This window comes from Pelobates fuscus, chromosome 10 (assembly GCF_036172605.1).
Source record: "Pelobates fuscus isolate aPelFus1 chromosome 10, aPelFus1.pri, whole genome shotgun sequence".
Taxonomy (NCBI): Eukaryota; Metazoa; Chordata; class Amphibia; order Anura; family Pelobatidae; genus Pelobates; species Pelobates fuscus.
Genome location: NC_086326.1, coordinates 132,024,659 through 132,048,213, shown reverse-complemented (window position 1 = coordinate 132,048,213; position 23,555 = coordinate 132,024,659). Strand labels below are relative to the sequence as shown.

At 35.2% G+C, this 23,555-nt stretch overlaps 1 protein-coding gene across 2 annotated transcripts in view; it reads left to right on the top strand.

Moving 5' to 3' along the window:
• The window catches only part of UNC5B (unc-5 netrin receptor B), a 183,389-nt gene that overhangs the window by 130,530 nt on the left and 29,304 nt on the right, over window positions 1-23,555 (top strand). For both annotated transcript variants that reach the window (XM_063435343.1, XM_063435342.1), the window contains exons 2-5: window positions 15,731-15,952; window positions 16,276-16,419; window positions 18,107-18,210; window positions 19,785-19,965. In XM_063435343.1, the coding sequence (XP_063291413.1) occupies window positions 15,731-15,952; window positions 16,276-16,419; window positions 18,107-18,210; window positions 19,785-19,965 (651 nt within the window). The remainder of the gene's footprint in view (window positions 1-15,730; window positions 15,953-16,275; window positions 16,420-18,106; window positions 18,211-19,784; window positions 19,966-23,555) is intronic.

Sequence of the window (23,555 nt, the reverse complement as noted above, 5' to 3'; positions counted from 1 at the left end):
TAAGTGGCTACTACAAAAGACTGGACAGACCCCATTTTGAATAAGCAGGATTGTCTACAATTTGCAAATGGTATGCCATGACGAGGTTAATTTACATTCCTGGGCTACCATGTGGTCTCAAAAGGAAACATAGACCCAGCAAACCAATCTGGCAAACTGAAAATACTGGACATACCCCATTTTGAATACCCTGTGTTGTCTACATTTGCAAATGGTATGTCATGGTGGGGTTAAGTTTCATTTCTGGGCTGCCATACCGTCTCAAAGGCAACATAGCCAATCTGGCAAATAGCAATTTACAAAAACATAAATTGGCAAATCTTATGTTTGACCCTGTAACTTTCCAAATCATCATAAAACCTGTACTTAAGGGGTACTGTTTTTTTACAAGACATTACTCTACACAAATATAAGTGTTTTAGAGCTATAAAATGTATTAAACTGATATCATTGGTAAAAAAAAAACTAATATAAATGCTGATTTTGTGGTGTTCTTTGGCAGTAACCCTTAACGTTCTCAGTACATGTATTCTTAAACTGCTATGTGTGCCAAAAAAAATCACCAATTGTTTTTTTTTTTTTTTTTATTTGTCATAGATTGGTGGTAAATGGTTACATGAAAAGTAAAAATACCCAATGTTTAATACCTTAGGTTGTCTTCTTTTAAAAAATATATATACATGTGAAGGGTTATGCAGGGATTCCTGACAGATATCCGTGTTACAATGTAACTTTAGTTAATTTTGAAAAGAAAATGGTTTGGCAATAGCAGAGTGCTACTTGTACTTATTGCCCTATAACTTGCAACAACAAAAAAAGAGCATGTTAACATTGGGTATTTCTAAACTCAAGACAAAATGTAGAAACTATTTAGCATGGGTGTTGTTTGGCGGTTGTAGATGCGTAACATATTTTGCGGGTCAGAGTTAGAAAAAGTGTGTTTTAAAAAAAAAAAAAATATTCATCATATTTTAGAATTGTTTTTATAGTGAATTATATGATATGATGAAAATAATGGTATCATTAGAAAGACCATTTAATGGAGAGAAAACCGGTATATAATATGTGTGGGTACAGTAAATGAGTAAGAGGAAAATTACAGCTAAAAGCAAACACCACAGAAATGTAAACACAGTCCTGGTCCTTAACGGTAAGAATATTGAAAAACGGTCTGGTCACTAAAGGGTTAAACTCCAAACTGTAGCGAAATTAAATCCAAATTGCATAATAAAGGTGAAAACAGTAGACAAACACTTGAAACACTGTACATACATAGATATTTGAACTTCTGTGCCGGGGGTTGCTAGGTGTCTGAGACAGGATAATTTCATACAAATATACAGACGAGCAATGCAAAGATGCCTTTTTTTCAAGTGTAATTCTATTTGGTCAATAAATAGCTGGGGGCGGCTTCTGCAAGGCCATCTTGTGTATCTATTTGTCACCCTTGTAATCACAAGAACATTAGTACAAGGTGACTATATTGTCTCTCTTTCTCTGCAGTTAAAAAATAAGCTTTTCTTGATATCTGTGTGTCATCCATTTGTTGTGTAAACAACCATAGCAAACCAAATAGAAATGACATGTTTTTGTAACTCGTTCCTGTCCAAATTTAAATGCCATATACACCCGGTAAATTGCTTCCTAGCTTGTAGCATTTAAAAGCAATCCATACAAGTAAGGGAAAAATATTTACCTGTCCCAACTACATATGCAGCATACCGTCTTAACTCTACTAGATGTTCTTCTCCGCACCTTCACCTTGTCTTTGCTGTAGGCATTCTTGAGCATTCGTGTCTCCAAACGGCTTGCTCCTTATTAATCAGACGTATTTATTCAAATTTTGTATGTAATGTAATGTATACATTATTGTATTATTTCCTATATGATTCACTGTAGACTTGTTGCCATGGAATATATATAGATATTATCTACGCATTTATATTTTCACTGTTGTATTTTCTCCTACACTTTATTTTCTTAATAAATGGTCTTCCATAGCACTTTGTAGGAGGTTCTGCAGGAGTTGGATTGAAACCCACAGATCTGGTTCTCCACTTCTTTTGAATCAGTGTTTCCAATTATGTATCCATCTGTCTAAAAACCCATCTATGTCCTTTTTATATCATTTGTAAAGCACTCTAAATTATATATAGCCCATATCCGAATGTGGCGGTGAAGCTAATCTTTCTGTCTGCCCACACTTTCCTTGCCTCTTCCCTCTGTCAATCCCTACATTGGCTTCACATGAGATACAGGACTAAATTTTAAATTCTGGTACTTGCTTAAAAAACTTTGCATAACAATCCTCCTACCTATCTTCCCTAATGAACACGTATGTCCTGTCTAGGCCCCTACACTTCGCCAAAGACCTGCATCTATCCTCTGTTTGTACTATCTCCTTTGACACTCAACTTCAAGACTTATCTAGTGCTGCCCCGTATCCGTAGAACTCCCATTTCTGCTCCCATAGACTCTTACACAGTCTCCATTCCTTCAATAAATCATTCAAAACTGGTAATAGTTTTCTCTCCCCACATATTACCTCCTCTGCTACAACTGTCATCCAAAAACAAAAATTTAAAACTAACACTAAGCCCTCAGTGAAAACTATCCCAGCATCCTAGTTTTCTACCCTACCCTTACCTGTCATGTCACCATACCCCACTCCCTCTAACATGTAAACCCATTTGAGCAGGGCCCTCAACCCCCTCTGTTCCTGTGCGTCCAACTCGTCTGGCTATAAATAATTGAATGTCTGTTAGTCCACCCATTGTACAGCGCTGCAGAATTTATGGGTGCTTTATAAATAATATTAATATCTATAAGAACTAATCTAGACGTCAAGGGTTCCCACATTTTTTAAAGCAGAACTGTCATTGCTTACTGTTTTTTTTATGGTGCTGTGTTCCTGGTTGCACTGTTGGAATGTTAATTGTCTGTATATTGATTGACAGATGTATATTGATTGACAGATAAGGTCATCCCAGGTCTGTCAGCAGTTGAGTTACATGTAGCAATGTGTAAGGAAAAAGTAGATGTGTGCAAACACTGGTTTTGTCTTTTAGAAACAAAAAAAGTACCATACTATATCCTTGTTTCTATATTCAATACTGATATAATGGAATCCATTTTGCAAAATATATAAGACCTAAAACTAAACTAATGCTAAACCCGTAGATTTCGCAAAATATATGACATAGCCACTATAATTTCAAAAACGTTATTATAATGATGTAACTCAAAGCCCTGAGTGCTATTTTTTGTGGTAGCTCCATTCATGATGACAATCAAAATCCAACGTAGACTCCCGTTGTTTGTGCATAAAGATAATTGTAAAGTTGCATAAAAGTATAGGTTCGGTGGGGTTTGAGCCAATAGTTCACCTTGAATTGTTGTAAATGAGCAATCTGCCCTACAAACGTAGCAGTCATGTAGTTGCCACTTAAAGGGACCCTAACAATAACAGTGTATTTTACTTCATGTACCGTCTACGCAATTTGTTTAAAGCAATAGAATGTTACGTTCTGTTTACGACTAGAAATATTTTCTACAATCTGTAAAAATCATTAATGGTGTAGAACTCTCTAGAGATTTTTTTTTAACCTTACTGCTTAGCAAATAATATAAAAAAGGCTGTCTGATCACCAGGTAACCATTATAAAGGTTTGTGCCAGCAATGGGATTTGCCCAGAGATGGCTGCTGATGTCCTTGGGTGCTAATGATTTTTTGGGACAGGTCACCTTAACCCTGATTTGATGAAATGTTCATTTGGGCATATTGCCAAAGGAAAATCATTACTGGACCCTTCTACGGAGGCTGACTTGTCACTTTGTGTAGGAAGAGAAACAAGGAAATAGAGGAGGGGAGAGTATCAGTCTCCCCTATTGAGGGCGCTAATCACTGGGACAAAAAGAATATAGTGTAAAAAAATTACAAATTTATTAATAACAATTCATATAAAATTCATGATTGTAAAACAGTACAATTACAAGACCAATATTAAAAGCCACAATCACCAACCACTAGCTCACAAGTATAAAGATATTGCCAAAAAGCCCTAGGTCGCGACTCTATGGGCTGAATATACTTGCTGCTTATTAGTGTAATCGTGATGGTGAAGTGGGCGGTCTCTGGACTGCAGTAAAAACGAAAAACAGGCTCAACGCGTTTCGTCCCGCGCCTTTCGGGACTTCCTCAGGAGCTGTGGATGCTGCTACTTCTCAGCCGGCTTCTCTTTTAAATCTTCGGAAATCTTCTATCTTCGCGCCAAAAAACGCCGTCGCGCATGCGCACAACGACACGGAGTTCCGTTCAGCTACGGGTACCCTCGAGGACCAGTAGCTTTCGGGAAGTCATCGATGCGCATGCGTGGCAGATCTTGATCGCACAAAACTTTATTGGCACTGAGTATTCGGACACAATGTAACATAGCTGAAGTTACAAGTGATCCTAAACTCATCACATGTGTGCCTAATTTGCAACATTATAGGGAACCTAGAGATTACCACAAATTTGACAAATAAAATAGATTTAGCAAATAAAGTGGGAGACTAATATCTTAGTCATTAACTACAAAGACTATTTGGATGTTGGGTGTATATTGCATTTGCAGTAATCTTTACAGCCTAGATGAAATGGTATACATAAATCAATCTAACAAATTGTGAGATGCAATAAGTAAGATAAAACAATTTTGATTCCGTTAACCCCTTAGTGGTTACACAAACATAATATGGACCAAAGATAAATGTACTTATAAGAGAGGTTATTTCTCGTAGTGTGAATTAATGAAACACTAATCTTAATAACGTCATTTACATAACGAATACATATAACAAATGCATAAGTAGAAAATTAAAAATAAAAATAAACAACAGTGTATGAAAAAATATATATGAAAGAAATTAAAATGTGATTAAATAAAATAAAGTAAAAATAAAAAATAAAAATAAATAGAAATAGAAGTAAAAATAAATATAAATATAAATATAAAAATAAAAATAAAAATAAAAATAAAAATGAAAATAAAAATAAAAATGAAAATAAAAATAATAAAAATAAAAATGAAAATAAAAATAAAAATAAATATAAAATTAAATGTAAAAAAATGTAAACGATCATATTGTTAGTACGGTGTATCACATAAAAGCCAGAATATCTAGGTCTGTGTTCAGACCCAGGGGGGTAGAAGACTTCATTTTATAGATCCACTCTGTTTCTTTTCTGGCCAAAGTTTTAGTAGTATCTCCGCCTCTCCAATGTGGAACGACTAGGTCAATACCTATACAGATAAAATTATTCAAAGAAAAAACAGAACAAACATTACAATGTCGGGGTACACTGTGTTTTTCGCTTCTTTTCTTTATACCATTTACGTGCTCTAAGAGTCTTTCATGCAATTTGCGGATAGTTCGACCTATATATTGCATTCCGCATACACATTCTAGTAAATAAACAACGTTCTTGCTACTGCAAGTTATAAAATGTTTTATTGCAAAGTTTTCACCTGTAACTGTACTTTTGAAATTTAATGTTGTTCTTTTTTGGAATTTGCAGGTACTGCAATTTCCACACCTATGAAAACCAATAGGTCTCTTACTTAAAAAAGTCTCCTTTTTATTCTCCAACTTAATTTTCGGCAACAGGCTAGGGGCTAGAATAGTTTTTAAACTATCAGTCTTTTTATATACAATCTTTGGCTTTTTTGGTAATGTTTTATGAAGGTACATATCCTGTAATAGAATCGGCCAATGTTTTTTGAGAATTTTATCAATTTTATTTGCTTTATTGTTATACTTGGTAATGAATGCCATATCAAAGACATTTCTCTCTTCTTGGGTACTAGTTTTTAATTTTACTTTTAGGATCTCATCTCTTTTTTTGGAATTCACTTCCTCTTGACTTTTTTCAAGTAGTCTTTTAGGATAATTTCTATCCAAAAATCTTTTATTTAAGACTAGAACTTGATTGTCAAAATCCTGCTGATTAGTACAATTTTTAAATAGTCTAGTTTGTTGACTCTTAGGGATGTTACGTAGCCATGTTGGGTTATGGCAACTAGAAAATTCAATCAGACTATTGCAGTCTGTAGGTTTGAAATAGGTCTTACTGCAAATTTTATTCTTCTCTATAAAGAAGGTTAGATCCAAAAAATTGATCTGTTTCTCTCCCATTTCTTGGGTAAAATTTAGCCCATAGTCGTTTGCATTAACATAAAACATAAAATTGTGAAACGTACTGATATCGCCTTTCCAAATAATAAAAACATCGTCTATGTACCTTCTCCAGAGCACCAGGTTTGCCCCAAAAGGGTTGTTGTTCCAAATGCATCGTTCTTCCCAGTTTGCTACGAAGATGTTCGCGTAGCTTGGGGCAAACCTGGTGCCCATGGCAGTACCACAGACCTGTAAATAATGTGTCCCCTCAAACCAAAAGGAGTTCTTGTACAGAATAAAATTAATACATTGTAAAATAAAATCACTTTGTTTTTCCGACATTTTGTCATCACTATCTAACACCTCTTTTACAGCAGCTATACCTTTGGTGTGGTCGATAACCGTATACAATGAGGTGACGTCTATAGTCACCCATAGATAGTCCTCTTTCCATTCCATTCCTTCTAGTTCTCTAATCATTTGGGTTGAATCTTTTACATAGGAGGCTGCCATAGTTACATATTTTTGTAGATAAATGTCTACATATTCAGAGATGTTGCTTGTGAGGGAGTCTATACCGCTGATGATAGGCCTTCCAGGGGGATCTTCTAGGGATTTGTGGATCTTAGGCAATTGATAAAAAATTGCCAATTTTGGAAACTCGATGTAAAGATATTCAAACTCTATTTTTGTAATTACTTTATGTTCTAATGCCTTGGATAATATAGCATATAACTCTGATTTAAATATATTGCTCGGGTTTTCCTTTAAAATTTTATAAGTATTTATATCGCTCAAAATTTTGTTCGATTCTTTTAAATATTTCTCTCTGTCCATAATTACAATCCCCCCGCCCTTATCGGCTTGTTTGATGACAATATCTAATTTCTCCTTTAGGTTTTTTATTGCTTTTTTCTCATTTGGGGATAAATTTTCTTTACCTTTTTTATTTTTGAGTTTTTCAAAATCGTTTAACACCATACTACAAAAAACTGGAATATAGTCCCCTTTGTCCCAATTTGGAAAAAACTTTGATTTTGTTTTCAGATTGGAATTAATTATTACAGGTTCACTCTCCACATTCTCTAGAGTAGCATTTTCCAAATTGGTTCTAATAGGATTGGGCCTTGTATTGTCCTCCCCTTTCTTTTGAAAAAAACGTTTAACTGTCAGTTTTCTAAAGAATCTCTGAATATCCATAAATAATTCAAAATGGTTGGGGTTTTTTTGGGGGGCAAATTTTAGGCCTTTTCCTAATAACCTGGTTTCTTCCTTTGTTAGCTTATGTTTTGAGAGATTAAATATTCCTACTTCTCTTTCATTCGGAACTTCTTTTGTTAGCACAGTGTTTCGCCCTCCTCTCGTTCCCCTATTTCTGTTCTTTGTTCCATTAGTCGCCTTCTTTTTATCGGGGTTGGTGTCTCTAGGGGTGCAAATCTGTTTTTGCGGACCCATGGATCTGGATATTTGGGGGGTTGTCTCGCCTGGCTTAATTTTGTTGGACTTTTTTGTATAGAAACAATCCATACTGAAAAAAACACTAAATCACGGACTGTTTTATCTAAACATTCCTTTATTGTCAGACTATGGTAGGTGTATTCCGGGAAGTCGATTCTACTCGGCTTATATTTTTTTTTATGAAGGATAGGAGTTGAAAGGAGTGAAAAATGGCCCTTTGAAACAGACAGCAGGACGTATTTATCAAGTCCCCGTAACCAGCGCACTGCCTTTGGCGCATCATGTAGTACAGGATAAACATTTTATCAAGTCGTAAGTCTTTGTTTTGTTTAGCAATTTCCAAGCTTAAATTAAGTGGTCATCATTTTGCCGACGTTTCAATTTTGAATATTGGCATCTGGAAATATTTTTCAAAGCGTTGGCAACAAGTGACTATCACTGGTCTGATTCCCCTGTCTGCTTTCAGAATGAAGTAAAAAGGTTCTGGTGACTGGGGGGAAAAAAAAATGCCATGCGTTTATAATATTGTAAACCATGCGGAATATGTTGGTACATTATAAATGCCAGTAATAAATAAATATGCAATCCGCTATACAAGCTCTCATGTAGAACATTGTGTGGTTTCCCATAGAATTCACTGAGTACAATAGCAATGTATGCTTACATCGTACAAGATCTTGTATGGGTCAGGGGAAAGATTGCTTCCCCTATGACATCACAAAATAGGTGAGAGGGCATATGACTCTAATGCACAGAGTAACGAGGTACTCTTTGTGTTGTTACCAATGCAAACAGCATACATATTTATGGTGCTTGGATTATCCTGATATATCTAAGTCAAGTCAGAACAAGTGTTTGATGTGTCTTATTAAATAATATAACTTGTTGTTTTTAAATATATTATGTTTTATATTACATTCACTCCATAAACCAATATTGATGTATGTTAACTTCCTTAGGAAGACCAGTGACTATTACTCTAACCCTAGTGCAGTACTTAGAGGATACTTCCCACGGTGTAATATATACGCTTCCACTTGCAACACTATCTAATTTCCACAGTGCATTGAATAGAATCGCACTCCAGTCAGTATTCACGTTAAAAACACTTGACATTTATTTTCCGTGTATAAAAATTGCTTTCTATCCTCAGATAGGTTACTCTAAATAACATTATGGTGGTTAAAACGGCAAAAGAATAGAGAAAAGAGTGTTATACGATACACTTCCTCAGCATCTTACACTGGATTGTCATACATCTGTATAAATCACTCTCACACAAACTTTACCACCTCAGTTTTACAACTCAGGGTATTTTAGTCATTAATTTATATGTGCATTAGTACTGTAAATACTAGAGAATAAAAAAAAACCTCCACAATATAGGGTCCACATCCTGGACAAAAGTACCGGACTCCATCTTGTAAAGATATTCAATATTAAACTCAAAGTAGTACATTGGAACGCAATATGCAGAGAGGGCACAGAGAAGGGAGATACTAATGCGTGTGCCGTACAAGGAACTTCCTCAAAATCTTTCAAAAACAAATATAGCACAATCTTTAAATGGGTTTGTAAATTGTCTTTTGGTTCATAAATGTAGCATAGGTGATGGGAATTCTGTTTACTCCAAACATCTGACTAACTTTCGTGTTTTTTTTTTTTTTTTGCAAGGTCAGATTTTAAAACCTAGGACTGCCTAGCTTATCTGCAGCATAAACTTCTGATGACAGGCCAGCACCTTGCATTACAGCAGGGAAGTGCCTGGCTGGGCTTCATCTAGCACTGTGGGCCTGACATCAGCTAGTTCCAACTGTGTGTGATACAATTCCATCTTTGCTGAAGGGTTGAGCGCAGAAGATTAGCTCCCATGAGTCAACAAGCAAAAAATAGGTTTATACCTCTCCAAAGCTTTAAATAATTTCAGATAATTCTCACAGACTATTTTACAATTCTGCAAATTACAGAGTTTTAAGGAAAAATGGAGGACTTTTGGGGGGGTTATCCTATTGATAGCATAGAAGGCGTAAAATAGTTTCCTGGGAGCATATAAGCATTAAATGTTTTATTCATAAGAGAATATTTTATAGATTTGCAACTAGAGCATTCCTAACAGATGGTGGTAATTAAGATAAAGAAACTAGTAAAAAAAAAAAAAACAGTAAATGCAGTGCTCTATGACCCAGCAAACGCAGAGTCACCTTTTTCATCACAAGACTGCATATTTTACTATTTTTTTTCCAGTTAATAAACAACTGCTGTTTATGTAATTTTCATCGAGGCTTACTGTGTGTCTACACAAATGTTGATTTATGGTTTTTAATTTATTTAAAGTTAGTAAATGAAAGTCGAATGGATAATAGCATACTTACCAGCAGTCCTGATTCCATCAGGACAGTCACAAATTTTGTTTTCTTTTTTGTAAACTCACAGCTGCACGAAGCAATTTTATTGGCATTTATGCCACCTTGCTGAATAGCCTGTCAATCTTTTGCTCATGCGACACAAGGTGGCATTCTAATTTTGTGTCCATGTGTGTCACTATTGAGACAAATTGGGTCACTGGCACACCACCACACCAACTCTGTCCCCTGGCAGTATACTTGCCAAGTATGTACAATGTCTTCAACATCCATGTGTATTCTTTACTCTCTGCTCTTTTCTGGAAAAGGTCATAAACCTGATCTATAACTTTACGTACAGTAAATGAGTGATACAATTACAATAAAGGCTAAATAAGGAATTACTCTCTGTAAGAGAGCCAACTCATGTTTGAAGCCAACATTCCTGTATCCTACTTTCTTACCAGGATGTCATCTCTGTTGAAGTTCAGAAAGTTTGAGGTGGTGTCACGATGCTCCACCGAACGTATGCAAACTGTAAAATGTTAAAAGATTTTGTTCTATGCTATTTTAAAGGAAGACATTAGTTTTAGTAAACACCAAATATCAGGCAGGGCTTAGTGTTCTGGTTATAAACCCAGCTCATACTGAGACAGGAAGGCCTTAGCCTACAACCTTGAAATAAAGAGAGGTAGAAAGATAGATAGATCTGATATATATCAGGAGAGACCCTAAACGTATTTGTAGCATACATGGGGAGGACTTATTTATTTGCTTTGAAGAAATCTGCTTAAATGTATTGTTTTATTTCATTCCGTGGATAAAATCAACATTTAATGACTGTCCACTAACCGTTTTTTTACATCAATCAAAATTATTTTGTAAGGAACTCCAAACTCCAAAACAAACAGGTTGGTCCCTTTTGATTGATTCATGATTTGTCCATACAGTGTTTTGGAATTCAGGATTTTGGACAAATTGATGATCATCCGAAATCCAGACAAAATGCAATTCACTTGAAACCGAATGCACACGTCTAACAGTTACTGTTATTGCAGGACACAGCTAACGAGTGGTAAACAAGTCTTCCCAATAATCTTGGAAAAATGTACACAATGGATGCAAGATGCAAATTATTGTTTTGCATTTGCTTCATTGTTGATTGATTTATAACTCTGGGTCTATCCAATCACAAACTACTGGAGTGTAAGCCAATCCATTAATTTAAATAGAAGTTAAAATTACAATATAATAGTTTTGCTTCAGTGTTTTGCATTGTGACTGCAAAGTAATGTTTAAATAAAACCCCGCTGAGGCTCAGAGGCGTGTAGCCCATACTTAGGAACTTAAATAGATTTTCAAGCACATTGCTACCATCTGTTTAGCAATCCCTCGGTGCTGAAATCAGAGAAACATATTAACTTTGTGTGAGTGAGGAAAATTAATGCAAAATAAGGAGATGCTAAACCTTAAAAGGACACGCCAAGTTCCTTAACTACTACAGCTTGTTGCAGTGGGTATGGTGCTAAGTGGTGATGGTTAAAGTCACGTCAGTTTTGTCAAACAGTCTGCATACGTTTTGACAAAAATCAGTGTGATTCCCCAATACCCTTAATTACATCCTGTGCTGGGGATCATTTACGGCGTTCGCTTTTTCATTAGCCATCCAAAATTTTTGTTGTGAGCACAAATTTTGAGAAGCTAAGTGAGCACTGGGGTAGACGAGGATTTAGATGTACCAAATTTTAATTAAGCCTTTCAGCATAGCATACAATCATTTAAGAGAGAACTTCCTTAAGCAATTGTGGTGGGATTAAGGTTTAACAAAAACGTACGGTAATGCACCACAGCACCATAACCATTATCTCATACACCAATTCAAATTGGCACTCATACACAGACTCACACTGACATTCAGCCACACTGACAGTTGTATGACTCACATTAACATAAAGACACAAATTACCACACATCTATAGACTCATACTAACTCACTATTTTTATTATAATATTACTAAAACACAATTAGTTTCAATATCCTTCCCTCTCCTCCTACTTGTCCAAGGACATAACTCTTAACATTTCAAATGAATAAAGAGGGGTGTGAGTGTTCTGAAAAATTATAACAATATGCAGCTCAAATGTAATTTATAACAATGTAACGTACTTAAACAAACTGATTTCTAAACACATTTATTGCAATTTAAAGACACATTACTGTATTATTGCTCTTATACACACCAACAATATGGAGCTCCTAGAACAGAGGGACATTAGTAAAGAAATGATGAACAGAACGATTGAGCCCAAAATGGGAACAGTCCATCCTAAATAGGGACACTTGGGAGGTATGCAAGGAGGACCGTCAGAAGATCGGCTGCTCTCCTTGTGACCCATGTTGAGGTAGTAAGAGACTACCATTTAAAACCCATTGGAATTTTTAAAGGCTGTAGGTGCCAGAATGTGACATCACATGCCTATACCCTCTAACACATCAGAACTTTGTGGGCCCCATGGGTGTGAGAGCCAATATCGGAACAGGAGGTTCTGCAATGCAGCCATACATTCACATCTCCCACAGCTTTAGGCCCAGTCACACAACTCCACTCGCCCAAAAAGGCAGGCCTGATTCAAGCCATAATAGCCAAGATGGATACTTTTCCCATATTTAGAAAATTGATTGTCTAGTCTACCTATAACACTCATGAATAAACCCAAACTTTTGTTGAGAAATGCTGTTCACAGCAACTTTTAGAGGAAGCGGCTTTTGAAAGCTACAAACATTTTTGAATGATGTATTCAAGTTTAACCCCTTAAGGACACATGACATGTGTGACATGTCATGATTCCCTTTTATTCCAGAAGTTTGGTCCTTAAGGGGTTAAGCATCAAACCAAATCCACAGAACTTCTGCAGTCCCATGTATAATGAGATTATTCAATTGTATTGTTTTCTTACACAGAAGACCCCAATCCTTTTAACGGGGAGCTATATTTATGCAAATCATAGAAAAAATATATATCTATTGTGTATTTTGAACCCTAAACTGAGGTTTTGAGAAAGTACATTATATTCTTAAAATAGCCTATTCGTCTTTTCATTGGTCATTAAAAATGTGGCTCTAGCTAGTTTCTTAAATGCATACTGGGATAGTGTCCTATGGAATTTTGCCACCTAACTTGATTTAAAAAAAAAATAAAAAAATACAACCCACCCCCTCAATCTTTTACCTCCTGTTGATTAAAATGCGTCACTGTGTGAAACCGTATGGTGTTTTTTTTTACTTGAAAATCACTCCCTGGCATCAGGGCAGTAGGATAGTATTGTACATTCTAATTACCTCGTGTCCGAGTACAATTGGTAGGTTGCTGAGAAAATTACAGTTTTATAATGGAATCTGGCAGCAATCGGTACGCAGACATAGTGACAGCTAGAGCAGGGAAGACCCAGATAGACGGAGAAATTAGCCTGGAGTTTAATTCATCGTTTACAAAAGAGCAGCTAATGGGTTATGACAAACGTCCTGCCGCTTTCTCTTCGTGTAGTGTTAAAACTGGAATGATAAAGTACATTTTTCCTAAATGGATTTTAAATGAGCCAGCAAGTGCCCCTGCTCTCTTCCCTTAGCTTCCCTTAGCTTCCCTTAGATGACCTTTTGTCATCGAAACTGCCCACGTTTTTTCGTTGCCCGTTTTGCCTGATCTGACAATTTTTCACATTTTTCGATATGCTAAAACATCATAATATCTGAGCGTCTCCTAATAAGTAGAGTGGAACAATCAGGGTCTTAAATAAATGTTGACATTATAACATAAATACCTTCAGCATAGTGATTTAGTTTCTTGACCAGAACCCAGTTTAAAAAAAAAAATGTTGAAACATGTTCTACCAGTAGATTGCTCCCCAATTTTTCCAGTCTTCAGATTTTTGCTTGCTCTTTGCATGACCCTTTACAGTGTGAAAGGTACCTTCAAAAATAAAATAAATCAAAAAATAAAAACACCGTAAAACACTATACAGTTAGACGGATATTTATAGTGAATGTCATACTTAAAGCCAAAATAGCGACACAGAAAAACATCTCCATGTCAACCTTGCGTCTATTTTGACTTTACATTTTTCACAGACAATTCCTACTTTAGCAAAGAACCCGGTATTCAGTCTATTCACTAAACTGTGATCTGCGTTGGGTTGAAAACCAATCTACAAAATGCAGGTCAACATTACTGACCTAGAAAAAAATACCCAAATTTAGCAATAACTGCGATTTTTTTCCGGCATGACTGTTTTGGCCTGTATTTTGCAAATTATATGTAATTTCACTACCAGCTACTGACTAGATCACTATTTTTCAATAATGATCGATTGGTATCCCTGTTCTGTTAGAAAAAATGCAAAGTTTTGGTATTCATGCTTTACGTTGTTTATCCGTCTAATGATTTTTTTGTTATTGTTTTGCTACATAAGCTTCAAAAAGACACCCCTTATGGGAAACTCGTGATTAATTGGTTTAATTATTGCACTTTCTCTAGGAGTCATTAAACTTTAATAGCAGTCTTGTCTTGTTTTAAAGAAACCAAGGTTATTTTAAGTAGACTTGAGACTTTTGGGGAAAAAAATGAGTACCACTTTCTACATTATACAGCATCACTGCATGTATCTAGCTGGACGAGATAAAGGCTATAAAGCTGACTATTAGTCTGTTATCAGTGTTAATATTATATATCTAGTAAGAAAATAAAATCTAAAAAGTATGAACAGCTTTCGAGGAAATCCTCCTCAGGCTTTATTGACCGTTTCAAAATTACATTCTATGTTCTAGGACTTTAGTTTCATTAACCACCTGACGTTAAAAACTGATCACAAGCCAGCGAAACTCAAACAGTTGTCTAAATTGATATAGTATACAAAAATAGCATCTCGATTTTATGGAAAACATTTCACTGACATTCCTCAATAGCTTAGACTTTTCATTTTCTAAAATAACTGATACACTTACAAAGTATTACTGTCTGAGTCAACTCTACCCATTCATTAAATCCCAATTTATCAGCAGCATTGAAAGGGGGGTTATGTAAAGGAACACTCAAGACCCATAAAGCACTTTTGCTCCCTGAAATGCTTTGTGTTAGGAGTGTGTACAATTTATTTTTTATTTTTTGCAAAAAGTGTAATTGTAATAGAAATTTACACTTGCAAATCAGCCTGATAACACTCCCTGGCTTCCTGATTTGGTTCAATAGATCTGCAGGTTTTCAGATGTACCCCCAATTAAAAAAAAATATTAAATACAGGCATGTTTTCATTTGGGGTATATCTACTACACATTAATTTTTATTTATTTTGTATTTGGCCAGTGCAGTGTTTCTTTAACAAAGCTTTATTTTTAATTTACAGCGCTACAGAATTTGTTGGTGCTATATAAATAATAAAATAATAATAATAATAATGTAAAGCGCTGCGGAATAAGCTGGCAATATATATAACACTAATAATAATACATAACATCACTACCAAACTAAAATGTTTAATGCCACACTTTTAGAACTAATTATTTATCATCTGATTTAAGCTCTAAAACTGGTGTTGCCATTAATATTTACTACTATACATAGTTTTTTTTCTTCTTTTTCTTCTCGTGTTTGCATCCACCTATACTGGATTCAAGGGTTTAAACACAATGTTAGTCGTCAGTCAACGTAACCTAAACTATGGACGAAGATACTTTTGCTGTCACCATTTTTATTGAATTTATGTTTGTTTTTCTGTAGGGATTGAATACAGTGATGTTCTGCCAGATTCATTTCCATCAGCCCCGGCAGAATCTCTACCAAATTTCCTCTTGGAACCAGAAGATGCATACATTGTAAAGAATAAGCCGGTGGAGCTTATTTGCAAAGCGAACCCTGCCATCCAGATCTTTTTTAAATGTAATGGGGAATGGGTGAATCAGAACGAACATATCACTAAAGAAAAGGTGGATGAAGTCACAGGTATGTAAACACAACAGTGAGTTGAAGGTGAAGGTTTGGGGGCCATCATAGTTTATTGATCTTGAAGTCCACATTGGTTGATTGTCTTAGTGGCAGATGAATATGACACAAACTCTTTACAAGATAAATATTTAATGTAATTTGAGACTTTTTTTTCAATGTTGTATTTTTTATTAAAGATTACATTTTTACATATAAGAGAACACCTAGTTTATTTGAATTTGGAGGTTACATTAAAATATGCGCCCATCAACAAATGAAACCACATTTTGGTATTCGCAGCAGTTTGTATTTCTTGTGATATATCTTGATTCATCTTTCAGGTCTTGTCGTTCGAGAAGTTCAGATCGAGGTCTCCAGACAGCAGGTGGAAGAACTCTTTGGACTGGAAGATTATTGGTGCCAGTGTGTAGCCTGGAGTTCCGCAGGAACATCAAAGAGTCGGAGAGCTTATGTCAGGATAGCCTGTACGTCTTTTGTTTTCTAGCAAATTTCAATTATATTTTACACAAAATCGGTAGAGAGAGCTTAAATAGGCCCCAAGGACACATGACGGAAATATTCCGTCATGATTCCCTTTTATTCCAGAAGTTGTGTCCTTAAGGGGTTAAATGATTCCGTGGGTCATTGTTGGCATGCTGGCCTACTGATGAGCTTCACTCTGAAACATGGGACAAGCTCCAAATGATAGCATGGCATGTATATTAAAAGAAAACAATGTGATGTTGGTTTGTGTTGTAACCATAATTATACTGACTGCAGCGCCACCTAGTGTCTATCTGCAATAATGCGTTTAGGCTATTAAAACAGTTGCATAATGATTACAGGGATACACAGAAAAACAGGTTTCTAACCATTATAGAGATACACCTAAATTTTGAGAAGCTACATGAATTTGCTTTTTATGTGATACTGTGCGCTAGAAAATTAATTTTCTTGCACACCTTTTATTTTCAGCTGAAGCTTTTTAAATCAATATAAAATAACTTCTCTGCCCTGGTTCCTGGGGTCCTCTTAAAAAACGGAGGTCCTTCTAGCACAAGTTGTTTAATGTATACAACTCACCATAACATTTAACTGTCAGTTGGTTTTTGGGGAAAAAAATGCTCCAGATTTGAACAATCTAATTCTTAAATCTTTTTCAAGATATGAAAATTGTGTGTATATATATATATATATATGTGTGTGTGTGTATATATGTGTGTGTGTGTATATATATATATATATATATATATATATATATATATATATATATATATATATATATATATATATTATCTAATCTATATATCTATTTATCTATCTTCTTTTGATCGGTTATAGAAAATAACCTATATTTTAGTGTGTTTTCCTTAAAGGCAAGTTCATACTGTGAAGCTTCTGCCGAATATATTTTTCATCTTAACCTCGTGAAAATAAATGAATAGTTTTGTGCTGTTCTCAGCAAAATACAGTATTCCTCAATCAGTTACAGTACTTCATAAAACACCTGCCATGATAGAGTTAGAGAAATGGGTGCTTAGTGTATGAGGTTTATTGGGGATTACATTTAAATAAATTACAATATTTAAAATGTCCAGCTGCTATAAAACTTTGTTTTAAATCACAACAAACTGAACAATAATCTCTCACAGTAATGGAAATATGTTGTTTAAAAAAAATGATACTTTTAATAAATTCTCCATCGTTCAGTCATAAATGTTCTCTACTAGCTAAGGGAGATGTAGTGAATTCTGGGAGTTATAGTTCAAGAACAACAGCACTTATCCATGTACTGACCACCTCTTTTTATTGATGGGAACAAATGAAAAGGATACCTATAGGTGTCCCCAAATGTCCTAATCTCTATTTAAAATCTGATTTCTAAACCTTATAATTGCAATATAAAGGTAATATAAGCATTGTAACAGTATATACCAATATTTTGCACATACTTAATTTCGTACCATCCATTTTCTAATAGCAATTATGACTACCAGTTATTCCTAAACATTATAATTGCAAAATAAAGTAGTATAAGCATTGTAACAGTATATACCAGTATTTTGCGCATACTTAATTTCGGACCATTCGTTTTCTAATGGCAATTATGACCACCAGTTTTGAAACCATTATTTCAGATATCCTAATCTGATTTATTTCTCTTACTCCTAGATTTGAGAAAGAATTTTGATCAAGAACCTTTGGGCAAAGAGATCCCATTAGAACAGGAAGTACTACTCCAGTGCCGTCCCCCAGAAGGAATTCCACCGGCTGAGGTGATTTTGAACATTCCGATTGGTTGGGTTCTTTTGTATTTATGTTGATCACCATTGAAGGCAGCTTTAGCAGTCCATGTCTAAAGTCTTGCTAGTTTAGTCAGGTAAAAAAAAGCATCAGTTTCTCTTTTTAATAATACATCCTGGTCTCAATACAAAAAATGGAACTGCCTAATCTGAGATCAAAAATTATTTTTTTTTGCATGTATTGGATATTCTATATTTTACATTACTTGACTGAGATCAATCTTTGAAAGTTCTATAAACCATTCCCTTTTGTGCTATGGCCTACCACCGAACTGTTCTTTGCATATCTTTGTTGAACCATAATTTGGTTTATTTTTTAGGAATATCTCCAACTTTCCTTTGCAACCATTGAAACGTAATAAAAATCAATCAAGTTAAAAATGTACTATTGTTTAATGTAATTTCTCTTTGTAATAAATTCTGACAGGGCCACAGATTCATTATATAAGTATTAATTTCCTTATTTTTATAGGCCAAAAAATTAAATATTGAAAACTATATCCTGTGCGGTGTTCTTCAAGAAAGCACTTAACATATTACTTTTATAAAATAAATTTAAGTAGGCGCTCTGAAAAATTACTGCAGTCAGTGACTTTGGTCAGAGTTAAAATGGACGCTCAAAAATACACTATTTAATTCAGCTCTATTGCTGAATATCCCAGAAATACTTGCAACAGCTTTAGATTCCCCAGCAGGAATGAACACCTACAAGGTTTGGCACTTACACTTCAGAGAGAGAAGGGAGATAAATGAGCACCATCTTTGCAGATACATTAGCCAGGTGATAAATGTGACCACATTAAGGTAACTGGCTTTTATTATTCAGCAGAATTGTTTATGTTGAGTCTTGAATCTATTATTCTGACATTTAATAACACACTTAACCTCCGCACCTGTTCATTTTCTCATACTTGCCAATCTGCAGTCGTGACATCGGGCCTTGTGAAACCATTCGATGGATAATGAACTACTTAGATACTTCCATTAGCTTTTTTTTTTTTTTAAGCGGAAAGTTAAGCAGTTGAAGAGCCCTTGGAGAGCTTGTTATCGTAAACCTTGGGATATATATTTAAGCTTGCAGAATAAGTTGTTTAAGATACACGGATAAACAGCTAGTTGAGTTCAGGCAAAAGGAGGATATGGTCACCCAGGAGACATCTGTATAACATCATGGTTTATTTGAAGACTGGTTCTGTCCAACATTACAGCTAGGATTACAAGTCAACTGGATAATCTTGTGTTTAGGTGCAGTGTCCAGAAATATAATTATGTTAATACTGTTTGTTTATATAATTAATTGCTCTAATTATATTTTTTTTATTTTGCACCAGTCACTTATTTTTTATGGCTGTTATTTTTGTAAAAGATGGTCGATAATGTAGAACCTCCCCCCCCCCCCCCTCCCCCCTTGTGCAGAATTATGCTGCCTGCATCACTGTCAATTGATACCCTGATCATTTCTATTCCACTGTGTGCTTTATTAGGGCTGCTGTTTGTCTTTTTATCATATACCTTCATCTCTGGATGTCTGTCTCCTATCCCATCAGGTCGAATGGCTAAGGAATGAGGATGTAATTGACCCCACAGAAGATACCAATTTCCTATTAACAATTGACCACAACCTCATAATTAAACAGGCTCGTCTTTCAGACACAGCCAACTACACTTGTGTTGCAAAGAATATTGTTGCCAAGCGCAGAAGCACCACCGCGACTATAATTGTATACGGTAAATATCCCATTTTGTTTATTTTGTATTATAATAATGACAATTTATAGAGCACTTTTCTCCTAGTGGGACTTACTTTGCAATTTGTATTATATTTTCTATCTAACAAACTGCCAGGACCAAGAATGGGGGGATAGGTGTAATGCAAGGAGGACATGTCTTATTAATTTGGAACTAAGTTTTGCATCTACAGATGATGTAATTCTTTATTTGGAATCCTCCTTGCTAATACATTGCAGTAGTCCAAGTATTAGGTCATGGAGACATATATTAAAATTCGAAGATGATCCTGGCAAAGTTAAGGGTTTATCAATGGTCAATAACTGATGTTTGAGAGACTTAATGGTCAAGCATTATACTAAGTGTATTCTGGATTATGTCATTGTAATTACGTCTTCTTGGTATCAAGTGCTTTACTGCTGCAATAGTTAACCACTGTGTTGTACCAAAGCCAGTTGACACTCATCCACCCTAACAGATCAGCTAGTTAGTTGATATTCATTGTTATTATATTAAGGAAGGACACCATTGGAAGGTTGTGGTCCGCATACATGGTAGATAGGACGAATCCCTGTGGTACTTGTCATGTCAGTTGTACAGGTGCCAGGAAGTGTAATCATAAAGGCAATTAAAACATTGTGGTCTACATAGTAGGCAAGTAAAATGATTTGATTAGAACACTGACCCCTGCCATTTGTCGTGGTAGACTATCGGGTACATGTCACTGTGTTGACTAAGCACTATGCTATCTCATAAATACCATCAAAACGGTATTCTCCAAATGGCTTTTATCATCTCTCACAAGATCTTCCCTAGATTTGGGAAGGGACTGTAGTTAACTATGGAGTCTCGGTCTAGAGTAGGCTTTTTAGCAGACTTGTGAGTACTGATTCTTTTAGAAGTGCTAAAATGCTCATAGGCAGGACCTTTTTTTACCCTTTATACTATATTGTATTGTCTTTTTTTACCAAGTGTACAGCACTGTGGAATTTGTTGGTGCTTTATAAATGCCAACAATACAAAAGAATAATAATGATTTGTTAAAAACTGGGCCATTTACATCCATACACCCTGTCGGAACGTGAGTAGGGCCAAAATCCCAATCACAGAAGGTGGGCAGCAATTCTTGGAAAACGAATTAAATGATTATATGAACAGCAGATAAACGCCAAATGGCCTTTATTGTCTGCATGTTTTAAAGTCACCTCAGGAGGCATAAGACTAATTCTAAAAGGGCAAACGCATAAAAAGAGGCTTTTTAATTGCTTGTATCGGAAACATGGAATATCATTGTACAAGTCTTTACCCTGTTAAAATAATGCAATACGCTCTCCACTGATGCCAGCAGGTTAACATGTGCACCAGAAATAAGCATCTAAAATGCAAGGTTATGTGAATTCACGTGCACCAAAATTAGATTGCGAGATTGATATTATGTTACAAGGTTTTCACATCACCGGAGGCAATGTTGAGATATGTAGATATCTAAGGCAGGACTTTCCAACTTTTCACAGTGTTCTCATTAGGTTGTATAGATTAATTAGCTGACTGGATTTATTCTCCCCAAACAGTCCTGTAATAAAGTGTATGGAGTTCTCAAGCAGGCCGAGAGACCTCTGCATTCCATAGACACGACCTGCGGAGATAGCATACGGTGCAGGAAAAATATTATATGCAGAACTTCAGTCTTGATACGTTTTTAGGATATTTATTTTGATCTCAAGCTTTGTTTTTTCTGGATTAAAGGGTATACGCGTGGATTTGTAACCTGAGGTGCAAATGGGTAGCTATGGAGGTGTTCTGTTGTTTCTGTAAAATGTGAGGTTCACTCTCTTAGTTTTAATGGAACATGACTGAGACACTAATGATAATAATATTACCAAAGTATTCAACAGAGAAGTGTACTTTAACTCATTTTTGAGTTTGTCTTGAGGTCTCGATGTTCTTCTTTCCCAATGTAATCGTATTTATTTTATAAACATTGGAAAAACAACACTGTAATAAGCCTATGGTTCTGAGATAAAGCATTACTAAGAAAAGGTAGAGGGGAGAGGAAAGAAGGTAGATAGTGGAAGGATAGTAAAGGAAAATGGTAAAGATAGGCTACTGTAAAGCTAAACTGTATCTAACACACACTAAGCACTGTTCGTATTTTTGGTAATCCTATTTTCTAATATTTCATTTTATTAAATTTCTTTATATACGGATTGAGAGAAAATAAAATTAAACTGTTGTTAATTTGTGCATATTGTATCAAAATAAAGATTGTCAAAAAAAGAAGCATTGCTAAACACAACTTTAGCCTAACAAAGCAGTTTTGGTGTATAGATCATGCCCCTGCAGCCTCACTGCTCAATTCTCTGCCATTTAGGAGTTAAATTACTTTTGTTTCTGAGATGCAACCCTAGCCACACAGCCTGCATTAAAAAACGTTTAAAATTTTCAATCAGACCTTAACTTGCTTTAGAGGTTTTTTTTTATTTCCTGCTCTGTAAAATGAACTTTAATCACACTCAGGAGGTTTCTGCAAGGTCTAGCAAACTATTAACAGAGAAGATACAAAGTTCTAGATTAAACAGACTTTGCAATACAGGAATCGGAATAAAATACAGTAGTAAAATTAATATGTAGAAATGAAATACAATAACCAAAATAAAATATATAATAATAAAACAATATGAATCACAACTTAAAGGATAGGTCCATATTAAGTCAATGACAAATATGGCAAAACAAGTCTAAGTGCTGCTGCAATCAATAAGGCTGTAGTAGTACAGGAAGAGTGATTGCTTGAGATTGGCTTGCTTTCTAGATTAATATAGTACTTAAAATTGCAAATAGAATCCAACAAGTAAATACATAAAACCTATAATTTTGTCAAATAGTAAAAAATGATTATATGCTGTAATAGAAGTGCCCCCTTGGTGGCCTCAGCGTACCTAAAAATATATAAGGCAATCCATAGTGCTCGCTGTGTAACCAAACACTTTATTAGGTAACATCATTAAAAACACTCATATTTCTTAAGTGATTAAGAGCCAAATAGGGAATCAATCCCGGTGTGTAAGCGAGCCCTGCTGTCCTTGGGATGGCTAAGAAGGATAGAAGCTGCAGTCTACCCAGTTCAACAGTTCAAGCCAGCAACCAAATTCGCATGCATTCCACCTAGCCTTGTGCATTCCACCTATTTTGTCTAACAGTTGATTTAGCGAATGTGTTCGTTCGCTAAATATAGAAATAAGAAGGTTCGTCTTAATGAAAGCGGTCGTCCACTTGTAGTTTCAATAAACAGAATGTGATGATTCGCCTAAAACATTTTGTGGAGAAGAGTTCTCCTTCATCAGAGGCAATTCAATGGAATGAGACGTAGACACAGGTTTATATAGGGACATCCTATTCAATTCTGTAAAATGTGATTGGACCTATAGGATTGACGTAAATCGAGTGGCTTGAAACTCTCGAAGTCCACATTTGTGAAAAATGCTTGGTTTGATAATTGTGATTCTAACTAGTACTAGTATACAATGAATTTAAACAATAAAATTTTTAATATATTTTTCTACCAATATACAGTATTAAATCAGTTGATG